Genomic DNA, 21,946 nt, shown 5'->3' with positions numbered 1-21,946 from the left:
TTTTTAATGTTCACATGTTAAAGAGTTTATATTCTCTCAAAAAGTCTGATTTAATTACCATTATACTTGTGTTATTTATAGATTCATAAGTTGACGACAGACTAGCGAGAAATTGTCTTTAAATTTTAACTTCCTGAAAATTAATTCAAATCATAAATAAAATTATTAAGTTGAGGAAATCCGAATTGGAATTTTTCTTCTAAGCTTGCAAATGTAGAACGTAATTTAAACAAACTCTTTTGTTGTTTTTTGCCTAAGTTACCATTTTATTTTGTTTGGAAGGACTATTTGTTTATTGTTGATTATTCCACCGTTTACTGAATTTACATTTTCTGATAAACAATATGGGAATCATCCATAAATTAAGTCACGCAATTTTTGACCATTTTTGACCATTTTTGACCATTTTTGACCATTTTTGACCCCCCTGTTGATGGCAAATGAAAAATGTCAAGTTTGCTCTTTCTAATGTTTCTAAACGTTCTAAAGTTTTCTCTTTATTATACACAGTTACTTCAAAATTTAACTGCTATTGCAAAGTTTTTTTCTTTGTTCAAGTATTTTTTTTCTCAAAACTTCATTTTTTTTAAGATGATAAATTGGTTACTTTAAGTTTTATCATTATTGCAATACTTCAGATGTCATTAAGTAAGATTCCAAACCATAAATTTTTGCCAAGGAAAACAGAAAGAAACTGTAAAAAAAGTTTTTGCTTAATTTAAACCTAATTTACAAACGCGTTATATAATTTACAAATTTCCATACGCCCCGTTTTTTTCTGTGTTCAAACTTTAGATTCTGTTGAACAAATTTTACAGAACCAAAATTTTTTTTAATCCATACCAGTCTTAGCCTTATGAAAAAGTGTATTCTTTAACTAAGGCTACCCTTAAAATTTTCGATACCTTTTGAGAGTCTCTAACCAATAATGAGTAAAAATATTTAATTTTTGAGCTTTGCAAGCTAATTTAATAAGATGTGTTTTTTGTGGATAGCTGATTTTCACACGGCATCAGAGTTTATGAGAAAAACAGTCTATATAACCAATTTCAGGAGTTTAAGTGTGCGCGCTATACTAGAAATATTGTTTAAGTGTGCCGCATACTAGAAGTGTTGTAAACAGTCCGTCGGAAACCAAATTATTAAATTGAAAGAGTCTTGTGGATTTTAAAAATAAATCCAAATTAAGGAAAGTTTGTTCTCTGAAAGAAAAAAATGTATAAGCCAAAAATATACAATATTTTTGATATAGAGATTAATATAAATGTATTTAATCAAAAATGGATAAACATAGAAAAATAACCATGAGATAAAACTATATATACTAAACAAATATATTTGTCAGACATAAGTGATATTTAGTACGTGATTAACTACTTCACGCTATTTTGATTTCTAATAATTGCATAAAAACCTGTTTGTTTTTTTAATATAAAATGTCATAAACATTTTGTTTTGTTTGTGAGTCACAAACAAAACAAAGTCTTAATTTATTTTAGTTTTACTTTTTTTTCCTGTGTTTTACGTGCAGCTGGCCAGCTTTATTTAAATAATAAATGTAATATTAGCGTGATGCCGGCAGCATATTGTGTGAATTGAGAGTTGTTTTTCTGTTCTTTTTTTTCAATCTTAACTATCGGGTAAGTGAATAGTATAAATACAATACAACAGAGTTGTACTCAGCTTTTTATAGTGTTTAAAGTTTAGGTAGTTTAGTCAGCAAGAAGTATATTATAAACTAGCTTACTCCCATGCGTCAAATAAAGATGCATTTTCAAAAAATTGTGGCAACCGGAGGCTGGAAACAACAAAAATTTAAAATATTGCATCCAACACCGAGAGCAATGATATCATAAAACCTTTTTATTCTACTAACTAAAGTTATGCTTATCTTTATATATATATATATATATATATATATATATATATATATATATATATATATATATATATATATATATATATATATATATATATATATATATATGTATATATATATAATATATATATATATATTTGCTTGATCATATACCGATGTGATTCCAGTCTTTTAGTTGATCTTCTTGCTATAGACTTCAACAACAACAACAAAAAATCTCCAAGTTGTCATTGGCTTATCTGGAGACAAACTTCACAGCATTCTTAGTACCCAAACTTCTAAAGAAATACTTACTAGTAACCAGTCTTTTTGTAAAAAAATCTCTAAAGTTTTTTGAAAATTTTGAAAGCAGTAAAAAAATAATGTACTGTTTGGACAAAATATATTGCAGCTGGTAGCGATTCTCACGCAAAATTAGGTAATAAGCATTGAGCTGCATCTAAACAATTGACAATAAGGTCAATGCAGCCGTCCTTGATTTCATATAACAACTCGTAAACAGGTTCAAAGATGTCCTAGATCTTTGGCGCAAATAAAATGTCACACCTATGTTAAAGAAAGAAAACAAAGCTCAAGGCTTGTAACTACAGACCCTTGTCTTTTACCTCTAAACCGTACAGGAATACCGTACTCTAAACTATACAGAGAAATTACCGTGGACACCTTACCCATTTTTTACCAACTTTGTCAATCCGTTAGACACTATGTCACACAAACGACATGTTCACTAAATTCATATTTTTGTTATTTAAGTTGTTAAACTTGACTCTTGGGTGTTAATAGAAATAATAAGAAGTCATTGGACAACAAAAGAAAAGTAGAAAAGAAGACAAGTAACATCCTTTACGAAACAGAACTTGGACCAGACAAGTGACATCCTCTAAGAAACAGAACTGGGCTATTTTTACACTTTGTCGATGACCCACCAGACTGCATAAATAATCAAACTGTACAATATCACGATTAAAGAAGTTATCAATCTTTGTCTGATTATAAAAAACTGCGAAACGGAAATTGACAGCACTTTAAATTGAACGCACAACTGCTTAATGCTGGTTATGAGCTGGAACTGGTTATGAGCAGCCTTGGCACAGTGGTTAGAGTTTTGGCTCAGAACCCAGAGGTTCAACGCCGGAGTTCTGGCTCAGCACCCAGAGGTTCAACGCCGGTTCTAGCCCAACAAGCGACATTGGTATGGAAGAAGGCGTGAACATCTAGTTAAATGCTCTCCCGTGGTGCTTTATGATAAGGCCGTAAAGACTTCTTGGGGCACCTAAATAAATAAATTCAAAAAAACGTACGTCAACGTTGAAAAGTGCAAATGCACGTTGGTTGCAAAAATCAAGTTACACATATCTACATGTTTTGAGCACATGCTTGGAGTAAAAATATCCAACAACCTTAAATTGAAAGCACCTGTAGAAGCAGCAGAATTGGCAATCAAATGCCTGGTTGTCGCTAAAAGTCATGTCTAACTCTAAAAAAACTCCACCAGCTATTTATTTATTCAAAGTTGGAGTTTAGTGTGCAAGTTTGGTTTATTGATTTCAAATTAAAAATTGCCCTTTTTAAACGTGTCAAACAACGTGTGACAAATACAATATTTTTAATTAAACATTTTAGTTACCAGGCCTTTTTACAAGATTACTTCAAACACTAACTTTATCTCATAATACCTAATCTGTAATTTAAAAGTCAAAGACTGTATTTTTATCACAGAGCGGCATGGCGGGCCGCTCTTCATCAATAAACTGTGAATTCTATCGTGAATAAACTAAAATTATATATATATATATATATATATATATATATATATATATATATATATATATATATATATATATATATATATATATATATATATATATATATATATATATATATATATATATATATATATATATATATATATATATATATATATATATATATATATATATATATATATATATATATATATATATATATATATATATATATATAGCACGATATAGATTGTGCTAGTATGTAATGATTGATGCAAAATCTGAGTTATTGTTTTGCTAATAAGCTTAGAGGAGGGAAATGGGTGGAGTAAAGCAAAAGATAATAAAATCTGATAAAGTCAAAAATAAAAACTATTTCTTTCCTAAACCAAATATCGAATAAAAGTTAAAGCTAAGCAAATGATAAAAAATATTTTAACAGTTTAACAAAACTTTGTAGAAATAGCAACTAAAAAGTTTGGTACATTACCCAACGGGCGTTGAAAATTGTTTGAGATTTAAATTTTTTAATAGTATTTAAAAAAAATGTAGAAAGAAAATAATGACACAATTTTAAGGTGCTACATTCCTGAATAAGATATTTTTTTTAATTATGGCTTTAACTTCCATAATGACAATAAATCTTCATTATTTTTAAAATGACAAAACAAAAATTTGAAAAATAGTTATGGCTAAAAATAATTAGGGGAATCGGATAATTATGTAAGTTTTTTTTAAATATCAAAGGACTCCAAAATAATATCAACTTCAAATTTTTTAAACCATTTTATAATGATGCAATGCTATGTTCTAAACTAAATCAAAACTAAAAACAGGGGCGCACAGAGACTTCGTGATGCCCGGGGTAGATAGTTAAAAACTTACTGGATGCCCTCACCCTACCTCCACCAAAATAAAAATAAGAAAAAGAATAAAACACTTCTAGGATTTTTTGTCCAATGATGATGCTCCATAAACGCGCTGCCCATGGAAAACCGACTCGGATCCCTACCCTCTGTGCAACCCTGACTAAGAACTTCGCAAGTACTTGTCACCTGGAGGAAATTACTAATTTTCATGTAACTTCCACATGTTTCTATCTCTTTATTATTATTTTTTTAAATTTATTTATTTCTATCTAAAATATAATTGTTTATATAAAAACATATATACTAAATTAATTTTTTTAAATTTATGCTTATTTTTATAGAAACCAAAAATCTTCAATCTCAATATTCCTCATCTATTCTTCAACAGAAAAATATTTTAAAAAACTCACTCAATGGATACCAAGGTAACTGTTGCGATGTTTAGGGACATCATACCAACAATTAAATTGATTAGTTAGTAATGACTAAAATGCAATTCATTTTTTTAAATTGGCATATTTACAAATTTAATTTTAAATAATGATCAAATAGCATAAACAACTGAATGGAATTTACGAAGTGTTTCAATGAATGGAAACGCCAAGAACCAACATGCTTTTTAGTCAACGTTGAAGCAAGTCAACATTTTTCAAAAGCTTTCTATAGTCATTTCCTGCAAATTGGCCACCATGAAATGGCTTTTGCTATGTTTGAAATAACATATTAGCATTCCCTTGCTCTCTTTACGTTGGCTTGGTTAGCTATAAAGACTTTTTCAATACTTTGAATGAACCTAAAAGTTCTGAGTTTGCCACTCTAAAAAATATCTTTTAACACCAAATGATTGTAGACCACACACAGTGTTGTCAAATTTTATGTCACATAATAAGTCCACTATACTCATTGTTTTCTGAGATTGCAATCTCAGAAAACCTCTTAACTTCAGAACTTTTTGCAGAAGATGAAAGAAAAAGTTTCTTATATGGAGGAGAGTCATCCTGTGTCTATAAGTTGAGAAACTCAAGAGTGAATTTCAAAAAAACCACAACTTCCATCCAGTTTAACTTTAAAAAATAGTATGATACTCAAACAAGACCCGGAAGATTTTTTCCACAATTTTCCGTGGCATCACTTGATTTAGGGTCTAAATAATTGTCTACATCCGGAAGGTTCTGCAAAAAAAAAAAATTTAGGTGAAACTTTTATATATTTCTTTGCTAAATAACATATTCTAAATCTTTACTTTATTCAACTGTTTAAATATTCATAAATTTTTAAATGAAAAAAATAAAGAACCCAAAGAATGCATTACCAGAAAACACAGAAAGCAGTTTTTTTTTTCGCTTCAGCCTTACAATGCTATGAGATGATGGAGTGAAGATGATAGAGTGATGATGATGATGGAGTGAAGATGATGGAGTTTTAATGATGATGGAGCGAAGATGATGGAGTGTTGTTTAAAATTACCATAACAGTTACTATTTTAGCTGGAACATCGTTTTTTGTAGCAACATTAAACAAATTCCGTCTAAGTGTTTGTTTGATTCAACTATGAGGAAGACCTCTAGCAATAATGGAAAAGCATTCTTAATATTTTTAACATTATTTCAACTGCTGCTTGTTATTTAGGGTAAACATTTGGGCAGTGCTAATTGGTAGAGGGGTTAAACTTTGTTTTTCCTATGCAATAAATTAGGCAGTCATAAATTGACTCACGAGTCTTCACTGTTTGATAGTCAGGTAAGGAGTGTAGAATAGCTTCTTCACCTGAATTTCTTCTTGTAAGTGGTATGTCGTACTTTTCACTAATTTATTTGGCACTCGAGGACAATTTAATAAGTAAAAACGTTTTCCGAACGCTTAAACAAAAAATGGTTGTTCATCTGTTGTCTGTGCAAAAAACAGTCATTTATCTGTTGTCTGTGCAAAAAACAGTCATTTATCTATTGTCTGTGCAAAAAACAGTCATCTGTTTTCTGTACTTACAATAGTATGCACAGAAAACAAACAGATATCCTGCATTGTAATTTTTTAAACTATTTGGCATCTGAAAGTAAGCCAGGTTTTAAAACAGAACAACGCTTTCACTTTTACTTTATACTTTATTAAAATCACAATTTTTTTTTCATTTAGAGTTTTAAAAGCAAGTTTTTAAAATTAGAAAATATTAGATTTCATTAAAAAGTGAAACTTAATTTTTCTTCTACTGACATAATATTCTGATTTTGGAGTTACCAATATTACCACATATTTGTGTACTACCATACCCCAAACATTTTTTCTAGGGGCGGAAAGTTCAAACTAATTTCTATTTTGTTTGTCACTGTATGTGACAAATTCTGTTTTTTATTTCAAAATAAAAGTTAAATCATCTAACGTCACATTTTTAGGCATCTTCATTCCACAAATTAGTTTGCAATCACTACTGCAAGCATCTTCATTCCATTAATAAGTTTGTAATCACTATAGATTTGTTTGAAGTTATAAGTTTGAAATATTGATTGGTCTAAAATTAATAAATCATAAATCAATTTTATTTATGGATAACATTTTTTAAAGGTAACTTTAATTGTTTTATTGTTTTGCGTTAAACTAACTGAAGAATCTTTTTGTAAGTTACTTTACATTTACACTATTTGTAACGCTTATATACTCATGATGAAAGAAATTTGGAACATTTATTATGAAATAGGATTTGTGAAAAAACCAATACTGGATTTGGCAATATAACAAAACAAAACAAAACAAAATTATAAATAAAAACAATAAAATAGAAGCTCTTTACTCAAGATATCTTCTGTCTATATAGTTCTATATAGAACTATATAGACAAAATATCTAAACAGAACATTTTAGCAGTATTAAATTTTTCTATTTTTTTTTTTATTTAATTTTTATTTATACTGTTTATTTACTGTTGCTTTTTTATTTCTAACATATTAAGGATTTCTAAAATACATTTCAAATAGGACGGATTAATTGATTCCTTCTTTGGGCTCCAATTTAAACTACTATTGGCATGCTACAGAGTTTAAAAGGGGAAGGGGGATTATACTTGATGTTACTAATAACTTTTTTAAGGTTATTTAAGTTAAGAAAAAATAATTAGAAACCATTCTTGAAAATAAATTGGAAAAAAAAAAAAGAAAAAAAAAAGGTGTTATTTTTAAAAACATTGTTATTGTAGTTAGTGAATATTTTATTTTTAAAAATAGCGGAGAATGGAAGAAGCGGGACATTAAAAAAAAGTTTCAGGATTAATTTTAATCTTTTTACACAATCTATGTGTGCACCAAACAAGTTTTAACAAATAAATTATTATTTTGGGAACAGATTTCATCCCTTAAGAATCAGTTTGGGCACTGATTCCATCCCCTAAGATAATATAGTTACAATAAAGAATATATATTTTTGATTTTAGAGGAATTGTGTCATTTGGGTTAAGTCGGACAGGTATGGGGTGAAGTGGGGAGAACGAGTAATTAAAAACTTACAAAAATTATTAATTAAAAACTACCAAAATTATAAACCACGTAATGGTCATCAAAAAACACTAAAGGTTTCCACAATAAAATTATACAAAATGGATATGGGAGATCAAAAAATTTTCTTCGTCAAAATAATTTTTTGTTAAAATACTAAAGATAGGTTTGAAAAAAAGATGAACAAAGCTCATCATTAAATTGAATATGGAAACGGTTTGCTTAGCTAAACACTTCGCATTCACTCTTTTAGCCAAATTAAAGTTTGAGTGTATATTATTGTCCTTGGCACAATACCAAGCATATAGCAAGTTTCAGCTTCAATAAACCGAGAAAAGTGTTTCATCTTTATCATAAAATAAACGTAGGATATCAAAACGTTGGCTACATTTTACAAAATAAGCAACATCGGTAAAGAAATCAATCAAAATAAGTTTTTGCGTTTTTAATAAAACGCAGACCAGAAAAGTATATGTAAATATTTTCATTAGTATAAAAAGATAATAACATCTTAAGTCCGCGTTTTATTAAAAAGTCAAAATCTTACTTTGGATCATCCTAAAGGCGCAAACCTTACAATCTTTTGAAGAATTTCTTACAGCCGTGGTTCTGCAAATTACAAAAAACTTTGCATAATCTATTTAAAATATTATTTACGACGCAAACTATATTTATCAATTAAAACAGATTAACCACTCAGAATGTTGTTCTATTGTTATCAATAAAAACATTGATATTTTTTCACTAATCTTAATTAAGAAAAAAAATTGAAAACCGTGAATGTTCCAAACAAATGTTTTCAGTTTCTCAGTGCTTATCAAAACAAAAAAGATTTTTATTCATCTAAAAGGGCAGCAATGAAAAGTCATGTTTTTCAAAAGGAATGACCTCTGTAAACTAAACTGGAAATTAAAAAAAAAATAAAAACGTTAAGAAGGGAGCAAAAATACTAAACAAACTACCTATAAATATCTATTTAATTTTGAGAAAAGATTTGTAAGTAGAATTCTGAGTTTTTAGTTATAGGCATTAAAAACTTGTGTCACGGAAAGAACGAAAGGTTCCTTCCGTGACACAAGTTTCAATGACTATAACGAAAAAGTTATTATTCCACATGCAATATCTTTACTTGAAACTAAATAGGCCTTTATAGCTTGCATGTTAGGTATTATTGCCCCCTTCTAAACGTTTTAATTTTGTTTTGAGTTTCCAATTTAGCTTGTAAAGGTTTTTTGAAAAAAAAGACTTTTCAATCCTGCCCAAAAGTAGAAAGCAATTGTTAGATAGAGTAAGCCGGCTACACACATTTTATTTGAAATGATACTACGTCAGTAATTGACGTAGTAAGTTTTTCCACAATTACAAAACAATCTATCAAGAAATAAATCGTGAAAAATACAAAATTATGATTTAAAATATATTGAATTTTTATATTAAACATAGATACATCATGCTTCTTATATTTGACGCTTCAATAAAAATTATGAAAAATTGCAAAACTGCTGACACACAATCAAGATATCAAGTAGAGCGATTATACAAAAACAAATGAATGAGAATGCGTCTAAAAAATATCATTTCAGCGTTGCATACATAATTCAAACTTTTGGACAATAATAAAGGAAAGAAATAACACAGAGCAAGAATTGCGTTGGAAAACGTTCATCAAAACAAAACCTTTCTTTGGGTTTTGGTGAATCAAAATAAACAATTAATTTTTATAAACAAATACTTTTCTTTTCTTTTTATAGTTTTAACTTTTGTTCTTTATTTATTTTCTTTTACTTATTACGAAAATATAGTTAAAAAAAAAATCTATATAATTTAACTATTCGGGGCCCCAATTTAGCCAACTCATTTTTTGTAAATGGTCTACATTTAGTCTACAATAGGATTTAATCATTTTATATTCATGTGGTATAAAACTGTACAGTATTATATGCAGGTTAGCAAGCTCAAAATAGGCTAGTGAGATCAAAATAAGTTAGCAAACTCAAAATAACCGAGCAATAAAAAAAGACTAAAAAATCAAAAAAGTTGATCAATCACAAACGAGAAATAATTACACTACAATAATAAATAATGAGTGTTTATTTTCAAATCAAAAACAAATGCTTACTTAACACGTTTTGTTTTTGATGCTTTTGAATGAGAGAATCCCATGAAAACATTTAGCCATGGAGTGCAGAGCAAAGATCTTTCAACTATCATTTAATACTTCAACTAAAACAGTTAAAAAAAAATTACTTTTATAAAATCAATAAATCATAAAATTTTAAAAATTTGTAAAAAAAACAACATAAAAAATGTAAAAATATGAATTTAGAATTAACTTGTTGCAGTTTTAATACAAAATTAATGCAATATTAATACAAAAATACAAATAACAAAAGTAAAAAAAATAAATTACAAAAGTAAAATCTTCCTTATATGGCAAAAACTTACGATTTTATGTGTAAAGCCGCGAGTTTTTTAAGTATCTACATCAAATACCGCGAGTTTTTTAAGTATCTACATCAAAAAAATTTTTAATCGCTCTTTTAATTCTTCAATAAATAAATCGTTAATTAATGGAATGTAGTCCGCATTTTTATTTCTATTTATCAAATAAAAATAAAAGATGAGAATATACAACTTTTATCTCTAAAGGAATATTTACAAAGATTTTTTTTTTTTTTTTTTTTTTTTTTGTATTTACGGTTAATTTTTTTTCTTTTAAACATCTTCACTTCCAACAAAAATGCAAGCAACCACTATTAGGGTTGAAAGTTACTGGAAGAGAAAATATGAAGTTTTTAAAGCAAAATAACGAATAAAAGACGACTTAAAAGATTGCAATATTGCATATGAATTAGGAAAACAAGGGAGCGAATTCCAAAGAACTAATGTTCGAGCAAAAAAACTAGACAAATTTTTGGACAGTCACGGTAAGAAAGAGAAACAACATCACAACGGTGTGACAATAATTGGAAGTTGGCTGCAAAAACAGGTTCAACTATGTTTACAATGCGTTTTTTGCACCTTGTCTAAAAGAGAAAAGGCATCATTCAAAGATCCGCTCCAGATATGGCAACAATATTACATATAAGGATGGATTTGAGATTTATAGAAATAAAGAACATAATCCGGTGTAAGAAAGTAGCGTGCACGGTAACGAGATGCAACCTAAGCAGATGTTAATTTTGCGATAGATTAGATATATGGTTTCCAAGAAAGATCAGAAGTAAAAGTAAATCCTAAAAAACGAAGGGTAGATGATTCATCAAGTACATTATCGTTCATAAATATTGGAAGATCTAGACTGTTGCGATAACGATTAGCTGAAAATATTTTATTAAGTTAAAAGAGTTTTATCTAAATTGAAGTTCACAAGCCTGAGAGCTTTATGCTGTAGCAGAAATGAGATTCTTTTCAAGCTCAAATGCCCCCTCCAAGCAATAAGAGAGTGTTGACTTCTTATTAAGACAAGAATAAATGGTAGTATCATTAGCGAGTAATGCCACCTTAGATGTGAGAATTTCTGGAAGATCGTTAATGTAAATTAAAAAAGTATAGGGCTATGGAATCCCTGAAGTTACAGGAAAATTGGAAGAGTGCTGTCCATAGAGGACAAACTTTTATACTACGATTGGTAAGGATTCAATAATCTTAAGATGTTACCTGATACACCGTAAGAAGAGAGCTTATGGAGAAGACCAGCATGCCAAACTTTATCAAAGGCTTTAGAAATGTTGAGAGCAATAACCTTAACATCTCCACTATCTAATGCACGATAAAACTGTTATTATCGTTAACAAACCAGCAGTAGAACGAGAAGATCGATATCCATATTGATGACTAGAAAATAAGTTATTAGATTCTAGATGAGAGATTAAGTGTTTGTTAATTAAAGACTCAAAACCTTGCTTCTGATAGAAAGAAGACTAATGGGAACGTAGTTAGACTAGTCAGATCGCTTACCAGAATTTTTTAAAATAGGGATAACAGATACCGCTATCCAGCAGGCTGACAAACAAGACTCTGATAAGCACTTGTTGAATAGTTGATAAGCACTTGTTAAATAATTCCTGGTAACTCAAAACTACAAAGGATCAAGAAAAATGGCTCGATTTAACGAATGTTCGACTTCTTTTAGGTTAGACTTCTTTCAGGTTAGGCGAATTCTTTTAGGTTGAACTTTAGCTAACATGAGATATTAGTTTGATTTTAAGCGATTTTTTCAATGGTAAAGTATAAAAAATAAATATATTCCTTTATACTAATAAAAATGTGAAAAATTTTTCAGTGAAAAAAGTTGCATAGATTCACGCTGTACACTCAAAGGATAGCACTCAAAAAAGTTCAACAACACCATGACTAACTTATTAAAGATTATTAGAGATTTTGCCGAATACCAAATACCGAATATTTGACCACAATTAGCTATTTCGAGGGTTCCTATCTACTTCATTGCCCAGTGGGCACGCATTGTCCGGGGGACGTCCGTAAGAAGTCTCACAGACATCCAGACGTCCGTTAGACTTCCAACGGACGTCCCCCGTACAACGCAAGCCCACTGGGCGAAGTGCATGTTAACTACGCTGTGGGCGATTTTTTTTCACTTTTAGGCCGTGTCACTGCACGCATTATTTGTTGACTGTTATATAAAATTATTTCATTTTTATGTATAAAAGTGTCATACTCTTTAAAACATTCAAAAAAATTACAAAAATAATCAGCTCAGGTAAATCTTGTATTTCTGAGGTAATTTTAAAAGTTGCTATAGATAGATAAAGCACAAAGTACTCTAAAACTTATTTATAAAGATATCTTCACTATAAGCTGAGTTAAAAACAAGGTTTAACTATAATGAGAATGTCAACTATACAGTTTTTTTTTTTATTGATGCACATAGTGAATTTTTTTACAGGTATTTTATTTTGATTTATTTTATAACTAATATTAATTATAAAATGTATAATATTATATATTTTATTATATCATTATTTTAAATCTGATAACGATCTATCCTATTCAGATGTAAATACATCGAAAAAGTTAAGAAAAAATTAGGCTACTATTATTTATGCTTTATATGGAATGTCTTCTCAAAAAAATTTTATTTTGATTACTTTATTTCCCATACGAAAGGTTCTAGTTATCCAAAGAAATTCGCTGAAAGGGAACGGAAAAATGGTTCGACTTAACAAAGTTTCAGTTTGATTTAACCGGATAGTTTTAATAATCAATTGGACAATTTCAAGGGACCAAATGAAACAGTTTGAGATAACAAAAGTTTGAGTTTATCGGTGTTTGGTATACCGGGAATTAACTTTATTTATGATTTTTTTAATTTAAATGGAAAAGATGCAATTTTTAGAAGTAAAAAAATGTTCATATAAGCAGAATAATATAAAACCATATCTCAAGTATCTTAATACTTCAGATGAATATATAAGATGTGGTTTTAATTAAATGTTTAAAAAAAAACATAAGTTACTTACAGTGTGTTATTTTTTATAAAACACTACATAATAACTTTTCCTCTGTGAAAACCTTAATGCGACTCACTTACATTCTTTTCTTTTAACAAAAGTTTTTTCAAAAGAAAATTTCTATTACTAAATTGATTAAAGTTGGATAAAACGGGGATTATTTACCAAGCTCAACGAATTATAGTAGTTGGATCTAGTAACAAGAAATCTCTAACTGTCGCTGAAAAAATTGTACATGTCAAAAATGAAATTTTTAGTTAAAAACAAAAAAAACAAACGTAAGTATATACCATTATTAAATGTTACAGTTAAATGAAGGCTGCCTGATATTTCATTAAGCATTAAAGAAAATGTTATAGCAAAGTTAAAGAATATCCGTACTTTTCTATACAGTTGGATGAATTCATAGTTATAAATTTACCAGCACAGACAAATGTATTTTGTAAGCATATTCACAAAAACAAGGAAAAATTTTACTAGTTAATTTGAAAATTGAATTTAAGCAATTAGTTTAATTCGTTAATCAATTCGTTAATCATGACTTGGTTTTCTGTTTTCTCTCCTTGTCAATTAAAGAGGAAGCAGATGATTTAGTCATCTGTTTTCTCTTGTTGAACACAAGTCATGCTTTACATTACTGTACTGCTATTTGCTGAAAAAATTTGGAAAGTTTTTTGAAACTCAGAAATAAAATAAATAAGTTAAAATTGCTTATGTCATCGCGCAATCTAATAAACTGAAAGCATTTTTAGCTCCAATTGTATAAAACAAGAGCGATTTATGGAAAGTTAATGTTCGAAAGATTAAATAACGTAAATGGAAATTATATGGTTCCTGAAGTTGGAAAAAAAAAACAGAAATAATTTGTCACCTAGAAAATTTAATGAATTCAAAACTATTTTCCATATGTTAACTGTTATTATAGTGACGTAGATATATCACCATAGTGACGAAGATCACCATTTTCTTGTAATGAAAGATGTCAGAGGAAAATATGATAGAGAAAGATATGGCAGAGGAAGATTTGATAGAGGAAGATATGACAGAGGAAGATATGACAGAGGAAGATATGACAGAGAAAGATATGCCATTGGGAAAGAAGAATGATATTACTAAAGAAGAATAATAATACACATTTAATCCAGAAAATACCCATTTGGTCCTGAAAAGACGTCTTGAACCTTCAAAAGCCGTTTTTTTAGGACCAAATGTCGGCTGGGTACTTTCATCAATCCTTTCAAAACATCACTATAAAGTAACATCAGGTTAAAAATGAGAAATTAAAATTATTAAACGTGTTCATTGTATTTAAATTCTTCATATCGTTTTCAAAATCAAATTAGTGTGAAGCAGGATTTTTCGCTATACTATCTATTAAATAGGTATTAATGATATTAATAAAATTGATGACATTGATAGCGATGCAAATATAAAATACTCTCTATTAAAAAAAGAATAGAAAGTTCCAGAAATTTATTGCTTGTAAGAAGTGCCTAGTTAAGTGCTCGTAAGAAGTACTTCCACATTTTGGGATATGTAATTTATATTTTAAATTGCATGTATAAATTAAAAAAAAAAACACATTTCTGCGTCATTGCACTTCCCAATATAATCTTCACTTCAACCTTTGCGATATACAATTTCTATTTTACATGGCATATATAAATTTAAAAAAAAAACACATTTCTACATCATTACATTTCTCAATATATTCTATTTAAAAATTTTAAACACAACAATTTTTAAAACTAAATCCGTAATGCTTTTATAATTAGGGATGGCAAAAATCCAGGACATTTTCAATCGCGGGATTTCGGGATTGAGAAATTTATCCCCGAGAAATCCCAATTGTAGAAAGTGAAGCATAAGAAGAACGTTTTAAGTACTCATCAAACACTTAAAAAATGATTAGTTTAATGATCATATAACTAAAATACTTCTTTCATTAATGAACCTAAGTAATTTAAATTATAAAACAATACCTTAAAACAATAACATATTATAAACAAAAATAAAAACTAAAAATAGTATAAACATGCATGAATATAATAACCTTGTTTTTTAAAGGTGATCACATTTTGATGTACCACTTTCAAACAACAGCGCTTCTTTTTGAATTTTAAAAGTTATGCTTTCTACCCGTATAGGTTGTGTTTGTATTGCTACCAATCCTTTTTCCATAACTTCATTTAGTTGTTCACGGATTGTTTTGACATGTTCTTGGCTTGAATAAGCTTGGTTCAACTGAACACAACTACCACTACTCAAGCCTGCTACTATATTTACAGCTGCCAAGCAGAGTTGTAAGCAGACTTGACCTTGGCCTTGCTTTAAGGCCAAAAATTAAGGCCTTGAAACTTTTGGCCTTGGCTTTGGTCTTGGCCTTGAAATTTTTGGCCTTGACCTTAATTGTTTTGCCCTTGGCCTTCATAAAAAAATACATATAATTAAAGAATTTGAAGTTTTCATTCTTTATTTTACGTAATCAATCATTCTCGGCCTTGAAACTCTTATTCTTGGCCCTGGCCTTGTAACTTTTGGCCTTGGTCTTGGTCTTGTAGGATGTGGCCTTGCTACTTTTTGCCTTGTTAACAACTCTGCTGCCTAGTTTAAACATTTTATCAGGTTTATCATAATATTTTTTTTGTGTACTTGTATTTGGTACAAAACTGGAGTAAATCGCGCACACATTTGTAATTAAATTAAGTGGATATAAAAATGAAAATAAAATCACGCACATATTTAGAATAAGATTGAATTAGAAAATTCAAAATAAAATTAAGGTATGCCTTCTATTAAAAATTTTTGCTCTTTCCATCAGCAAGTGCTAAAATTTTATTTATTTTTAAAATATTAGTTTTGATATTATACTATATATACATTTTTTTATGTTTAATCGTACATTTTCATATACGTTTCATACACATTTGCTGTTATAGTTCATGCATATTTGCTGATAAGCAATGTTTTTAGTTTGTATTTTCGATAAAATACAAAAAGAGAGAGAATAAAAAGAAAACATTGCAAAGAGAATAAACAGATACAAAACCAAACAGCTGCAATACCAAAGCCTATATTTACATTTTATAATATACAAATTACTTAATTACTTAATTAGTTTAAGCTTTTTGTACTTTTACTTTTTCTATGACAATCCCGAAATTTCGGGTCGAACAATTTGTACAGAATTCCAGGGTTTCGGGTATCCCGGGTTTGCCATCCCAAATCAAAATATTTCTGAATTTTGCTTTTGTTCATCAATAAAAAAACTACATTTTAACTTAGAGTAATTAACATTTTATAGTAAACATTTTAATTGAGAGTATCAATGATAAACTTTTTGTTGTCTAAAAATAGTATCAACACGCTATAAAACATGTTATAAACTTTAAGCTTGAAAGAAAACAAGTTTTTACTTTTGAAAGAAAGTTTTGCAACAGTGAGTACTTAATTACACACACACAAAAAAACTTTTTCAAGCTTTAGAAATTTCAAGCCGCAGAAATGTCTCTATTAACATTAACCGTTAACCGATTGTCAATAAAACAAAAATTGATGAGTGAAAAAATAAAAAAACACTTTTTAAATTATCAGGAAAAAAATAATGTTTTCCGCAAAAAATATTGAGAATAATTTGACGCAGCGCACATGAAGTCGTATTCAGTAAGTTAGTGGTTTCGTCTACATATAAGGATGCCTATTAAGTTCAGGCGTTGAGGACCTTTAGGTTTACATAGAGAAATTAAATCTCAATCGGTAGTATTTATTTTTTGATGTATGGTGTATGGTAATATATATTTTTATCGTTATTTTTAGTTAAGTATCACCTCAAACCTAATCCAGCCATAATTAGAATTATAAAATAGATACAGGTCTAATATTCTATTGGTAATAAATTTTTTATATATATAAAGTATTTTACTATAGTCAGGTTTTCCATCTACATAATTGTCAGGTTCTCCAGCTGCATTGATGAAAAGTAGACCAAATTGTTGGAAGCGGGTTGAAGTTTGAGTTGTGAAAACTTTAAGGATAATTGATTGTGATTGTAGGCAACTTGTTTTTAGTGAAAGAAATCCAGCTTACATTTCCACTCGCTCTGGCAACATATCTTATTGATTTATCTGTAGACAAACGAAAGATCCTGAATATTTGAAGACTATTTCCTATTACCACCCATCATTACTATCCATATTGCTCGGGTTTATTTTGTTCTTGATTAAAACTGGTTCAGTAAGTCAATTCTCCATGTAATACAACATTTTTATTCATTGACTATTTTACTGAAAGCACTATTTGATTCAAACCATGAACAACCGTACAACTTTAACCCAATAAAAAAGTTCGATTATGAAATAACCAAAAAGCAAATCGCTAGTCGCGAAATGAGTAAAAAAAGTAGAGGCAAAACTTTTACTTGAAATCAAAACAATATGATTGAAAACCTGATTAAATCAAAACCAAAACAATTATACCTTGTAAATAAAAAAGGCTATATTCCATAATAGTATACATCCATTTTGTTATTATTATTATATTTTAAACCTATTTAAAAAATTTTTTTACACCCATTTAAAGATTTTTTTACACCCATTTAAAACCCATTCTTAGTATCTTATTGTCTCAATGAGCAAGTCTAAACTTACCTTAACTTAAAAAAATTTAAACTTTCCGAATATAATGTATAGGTTTACCTTTATTAGTGTCCGTTTTACATTTTTTACCCAAGCTTTTAAAAAAAAAAAACAGTTTTTCCGAATTGACATACGCTATTTACAAGTATAGAGTTTTAAAAAATTGACAAAACAATGTACTGTTAAATTTTGTAGTAAATTAAATGAACCAGGTTAAGATTTATTAAAAAAATGATTATACTAATATAAATGTTAGTAAAGATTGATTTTTTATTTATAATTACTATTTATAATTATTTTAAATATATAATAATTGAAAATTATTATTTGAAAATCTTCTTAATTCTTAAAAAAGTTTCGCAAAATTACCAGTTATTATTGGCAAGTGGTTATTTTTTTGCCTTATAAACACTTTTTGGTCTTAAAGTTATAGTTTATATATATATCTATACATATATATACAGGGCCGGCTGGTGGCGTGTGCCAAGTGTGCAATGCACACAGGCGGCAAATTTCTAGGGGCGGCAAATTTTAGGATCAACATTAAATAAAAATTTGTCAAAAAAATACTTTGTTCAGATAAAAATTATTATTATATATATGTAAAAAATTACATCGATATTTCAATATTTAATTTTTGTAAACAATTTACTTATAAAAATGTCTCTAAAGAAATTTCCGGGAGATTTGAATTTGCTCAAATGAAAGCCAGCGGAGTGCCACTTCCAAAACAATAAAAAAATTATAATTTAGGCTTCGATAATTTTTCGAATTTTCCATACTTTAATTTCAAACTTAAAAATTCAATTATATTTTTATTTTTTATATGTTTAAAAAAGTTGTCAATAGCGTACAAATTTAATGATAAATACCAGAAGTTAATATGAGTTTAATTTTTTTTCAATTCGGAATAATAATTTTTGCTTTAATTAGAGCGACTCTTTATTAAGATTTGAAAAGATATATTTATATTTTTGCTTCCGTTTTTTTGTATAAATATAACACTCTACTCGCCTTACTTAAATAGTCCATTATAGATAATTTTATACTAATATTTTAAACATAAAAGTATAAAGTTTATAAACTGTTGTTAGGGCAACTTTTGCCCGATCAACACTATGAAGATGAAAATCTCATTTATATAAGCCGATTGTTGTTCTCTGATATTTTTAAAAGGTTAATTAAGAATTAAGGCGGCAATTTTTTTTTTGCACACACTAAGAAATACCCACGAGCCGGCTCTGTATATATATATATATATATATATATATATATATATATATATAAATATATATATATATATATATATATATATATATATATATATATATATATATATATATATATATTAACTATAGCTAGTTAAAAAATAGTTAAAATATACAAATAAAACAAAAAAAACAACAAACAAATAAATATTAATAAAGATAGTAAAGTAAGAAAAAAAATGGAATAAAAAAGAATCAATGAAATAAGAAACAATATTAAAAAAGCAAGATTAACAACATAAAATAAGGAAATGAGTAAACGAAATGACATAAGAGAGAATGACTGAATAGAATAACAAAAGGTTTAATGATATATGATCAGAAGGACGATAAAAAAAAAAGAAAAAAGAAAACAAAAGGAAATATTTAAATATTAAAATGAGACAAAAAAGATGAAACCACTCGAATGAAGCAACAGCTTTAAATCATTGCTTGAAAACATAAAAAAAATCAAGTATGGAAAAAGATAATCACAGATCAAAAACATGACAGAAAACATATATATATATATATATATATATATATATATATATATATATATATACATATATATATATATATATATATATATATATATATATATATATATATATATATATATATATATATATATATATATATATATATATATATATATATATATATACACACACAAAAACATACGACATTATGTATTAATAAGGTTTTTTATACATTAATAAGGTTCCTTTTTGTTAATTTTCATTTTCCAATTAATTACGATTATTTTTATTCCTTTGACTTTGCTTTAAACTGTTTTGTTTTTATTTCGTTTTTTTTTTCATGCTTTTTTTTTTCCTTTTATACTTTTATTTATAATCTTTAATTTTTTCTTTGTTTTGACTTTATTTTTTTTTTTTACAACTCCTCCACTTACGTTGTCATTTTATAACTCCTCCACTTACGTTGTCATTGCAAAGATTACGTAGATGACGTTAAGAAGTACAACACTCGCGTACGATACGAACATATTCTTATCAAATGCTAACATTACCGAGTTATTTTTAAATGTAAATAAAATCTCAGACACATCAAACTGATTTAAATGCAATTAATTAGCCATAAACATTGACAAAACTAATTGTATATCGTTTCGCTCTTTACCAAAAAAAGTATTTATTACCAAAAATCTTACCTAAACTCTTTATAGACGAAGTTGAAATAAAATAGAAATTGAATACAAAGTTTTTAGAAATCTATGGAGCTGCAAATGTTACATGGAAACCGCACAAGCTACAAAGTCGCTAAAGCATTGGAATTTTTTTTAAAACCAGAAGTTATTTAAACAAAAAACAATCTAATGCAAATTTACAACTTATTCATAGATCTATTAACTGTGCAAATACAGCTCGGGAAGTAAAAGCAAAAGTAAATGCCAACTTCTTTATCATTTGCCAGAGACGCGAATGCGCCTAATATATTTTCGAAATCGTTTAATGCATTCAAATATATTATTTAAAGACATGAAAGTTCTTAAGTATAAGAAATGAACTTTTATAAGATTTTATGATTTAAGTTTCTGCGTCAATTTTTTTTGATTGTTTTAAAAACAGCCGTGGCGAAGTGGTTTGAGTTTTGGCTCAGAACTAAGGGGTTCGAGGTTCATTTAAATGCAAGCTCTACCCAAATAAACGACATTGGTAAGAAAGGAGCCTTAAACTTCCCGGTTAAATGCTCCTCCGTGGTGTTCTCTGTAAGACCATTTGGTCTGTATGGACCTTAAGGAGCACCTTATTAACTAGAAAAAAATGTCAGAAGGCTTTCTGGATATTTTCAAATATTTTTCACATTAAAAATAAAAAATAATACAGGGGAAATCAGGGTACAGTGGATTGGCTTTTTTATTTTTTTTTTTTTCAAGTTGTTGACAAAATTATGTATATTATTATTTTAAATGGATAAATATGCTTTTTATGAAAAGAAATTTCTAAAACTCAAATAATTATCTCCTTTTTCTTCCATGTTTTTAAAATTGAATAATTAAATAAGTATAAAACCAAAAATAAAAAAAATAAATAAATAAACAAACAAACAAAAAAAAACATTAAAATTCAAAAAATAAAGCAGCATTTTATTAATAACAAAACTTACTCCAGTGTCTAAAATAACAACATTTTTTAAAAAACTGCAATTATCTTTATACAAATCCGAGAAGAAAACAATATTGGCGAAATATTACTTATATAGTTTACATACTGTAAACATAATTGCGTCAATATTGTTTGTTACTCGGGAACTATCTAAAATAAAACAATTATTTAAAGAAAACATAGGCATTGAAAATTGAAAAATAACAAAATCAATTTACTGTGCGCCCAATTCAATGGGCACGAACCTAAACAAATTCTATTTAATTTTATTTCTTGAGATATGAGTTTAAGTTTTTAAAGAAAAACTAATCTACTACAAAGAAATATAAATAGCAATAATCCAAAAAATAAACTTTAAATTTTAAAGTTATCTGAACCATGGTTTCCATAACAAATAAAAATAATAGTGAAAAAAGTTTACTTTTATTTGCATAAAAAAAAAAAAAATTCATAAATCATTTTATTACATTTAAAAAAAAAAAAAAAA

General features: G+C 27.7%; 1 protein-coding gene across 5 annotated transcripts in view; it reads right to left on the bottom strand.

Moving 5' to 3' along the window:
- The window catches only part of LOC100215251 (3',5'-cyclic-AMP phosphodiesterase 4C), a 78,766-nt gene that overhangs the window by 53,222 nt on the left and 3,598 nt on the right, over positions 1–21,946 (bottom strand). For 2 of the 5 annotated variants that reach the window (XM_065801822.1, XM_065801820.1), the window contains exon 2: positions 10,095–10,198. In XM_065801822.1, the coding sequence (XP_065657894.1) occupies positions 10,095–10,186 (92 nt within the window). In that variant the 5' untranslated portion in view covers positions 10,187–10,198. Of the gene's footprint in view, positions 1–10,094; positions 10,199–20,504; positions 20,624–21,460; positions 21,567–21,946 lie in introns of those variants that run through there. The other 3 variants (XM_065801824.1, XM_065801821.1, XM_065801823.1) reach the window with 3 other exon arrangements.

This window comes from Hydra vulgaris, chromosome 07 (genome assembly GCF_038396675.1).
Source record: "Hydra vulgaris chromosome 07, alternate assembly HydraT2T_AEP".
Taxonomy (NCBI): Eukaryota; Metazoa; Cnidaria; class Hydrozoa; order Anthoathecata; family Hydridae; genus Hydra; species Hydra vulgaris.
This window is presented reverse-complemented; position numbering and strand designations above follow the sequence as displayed.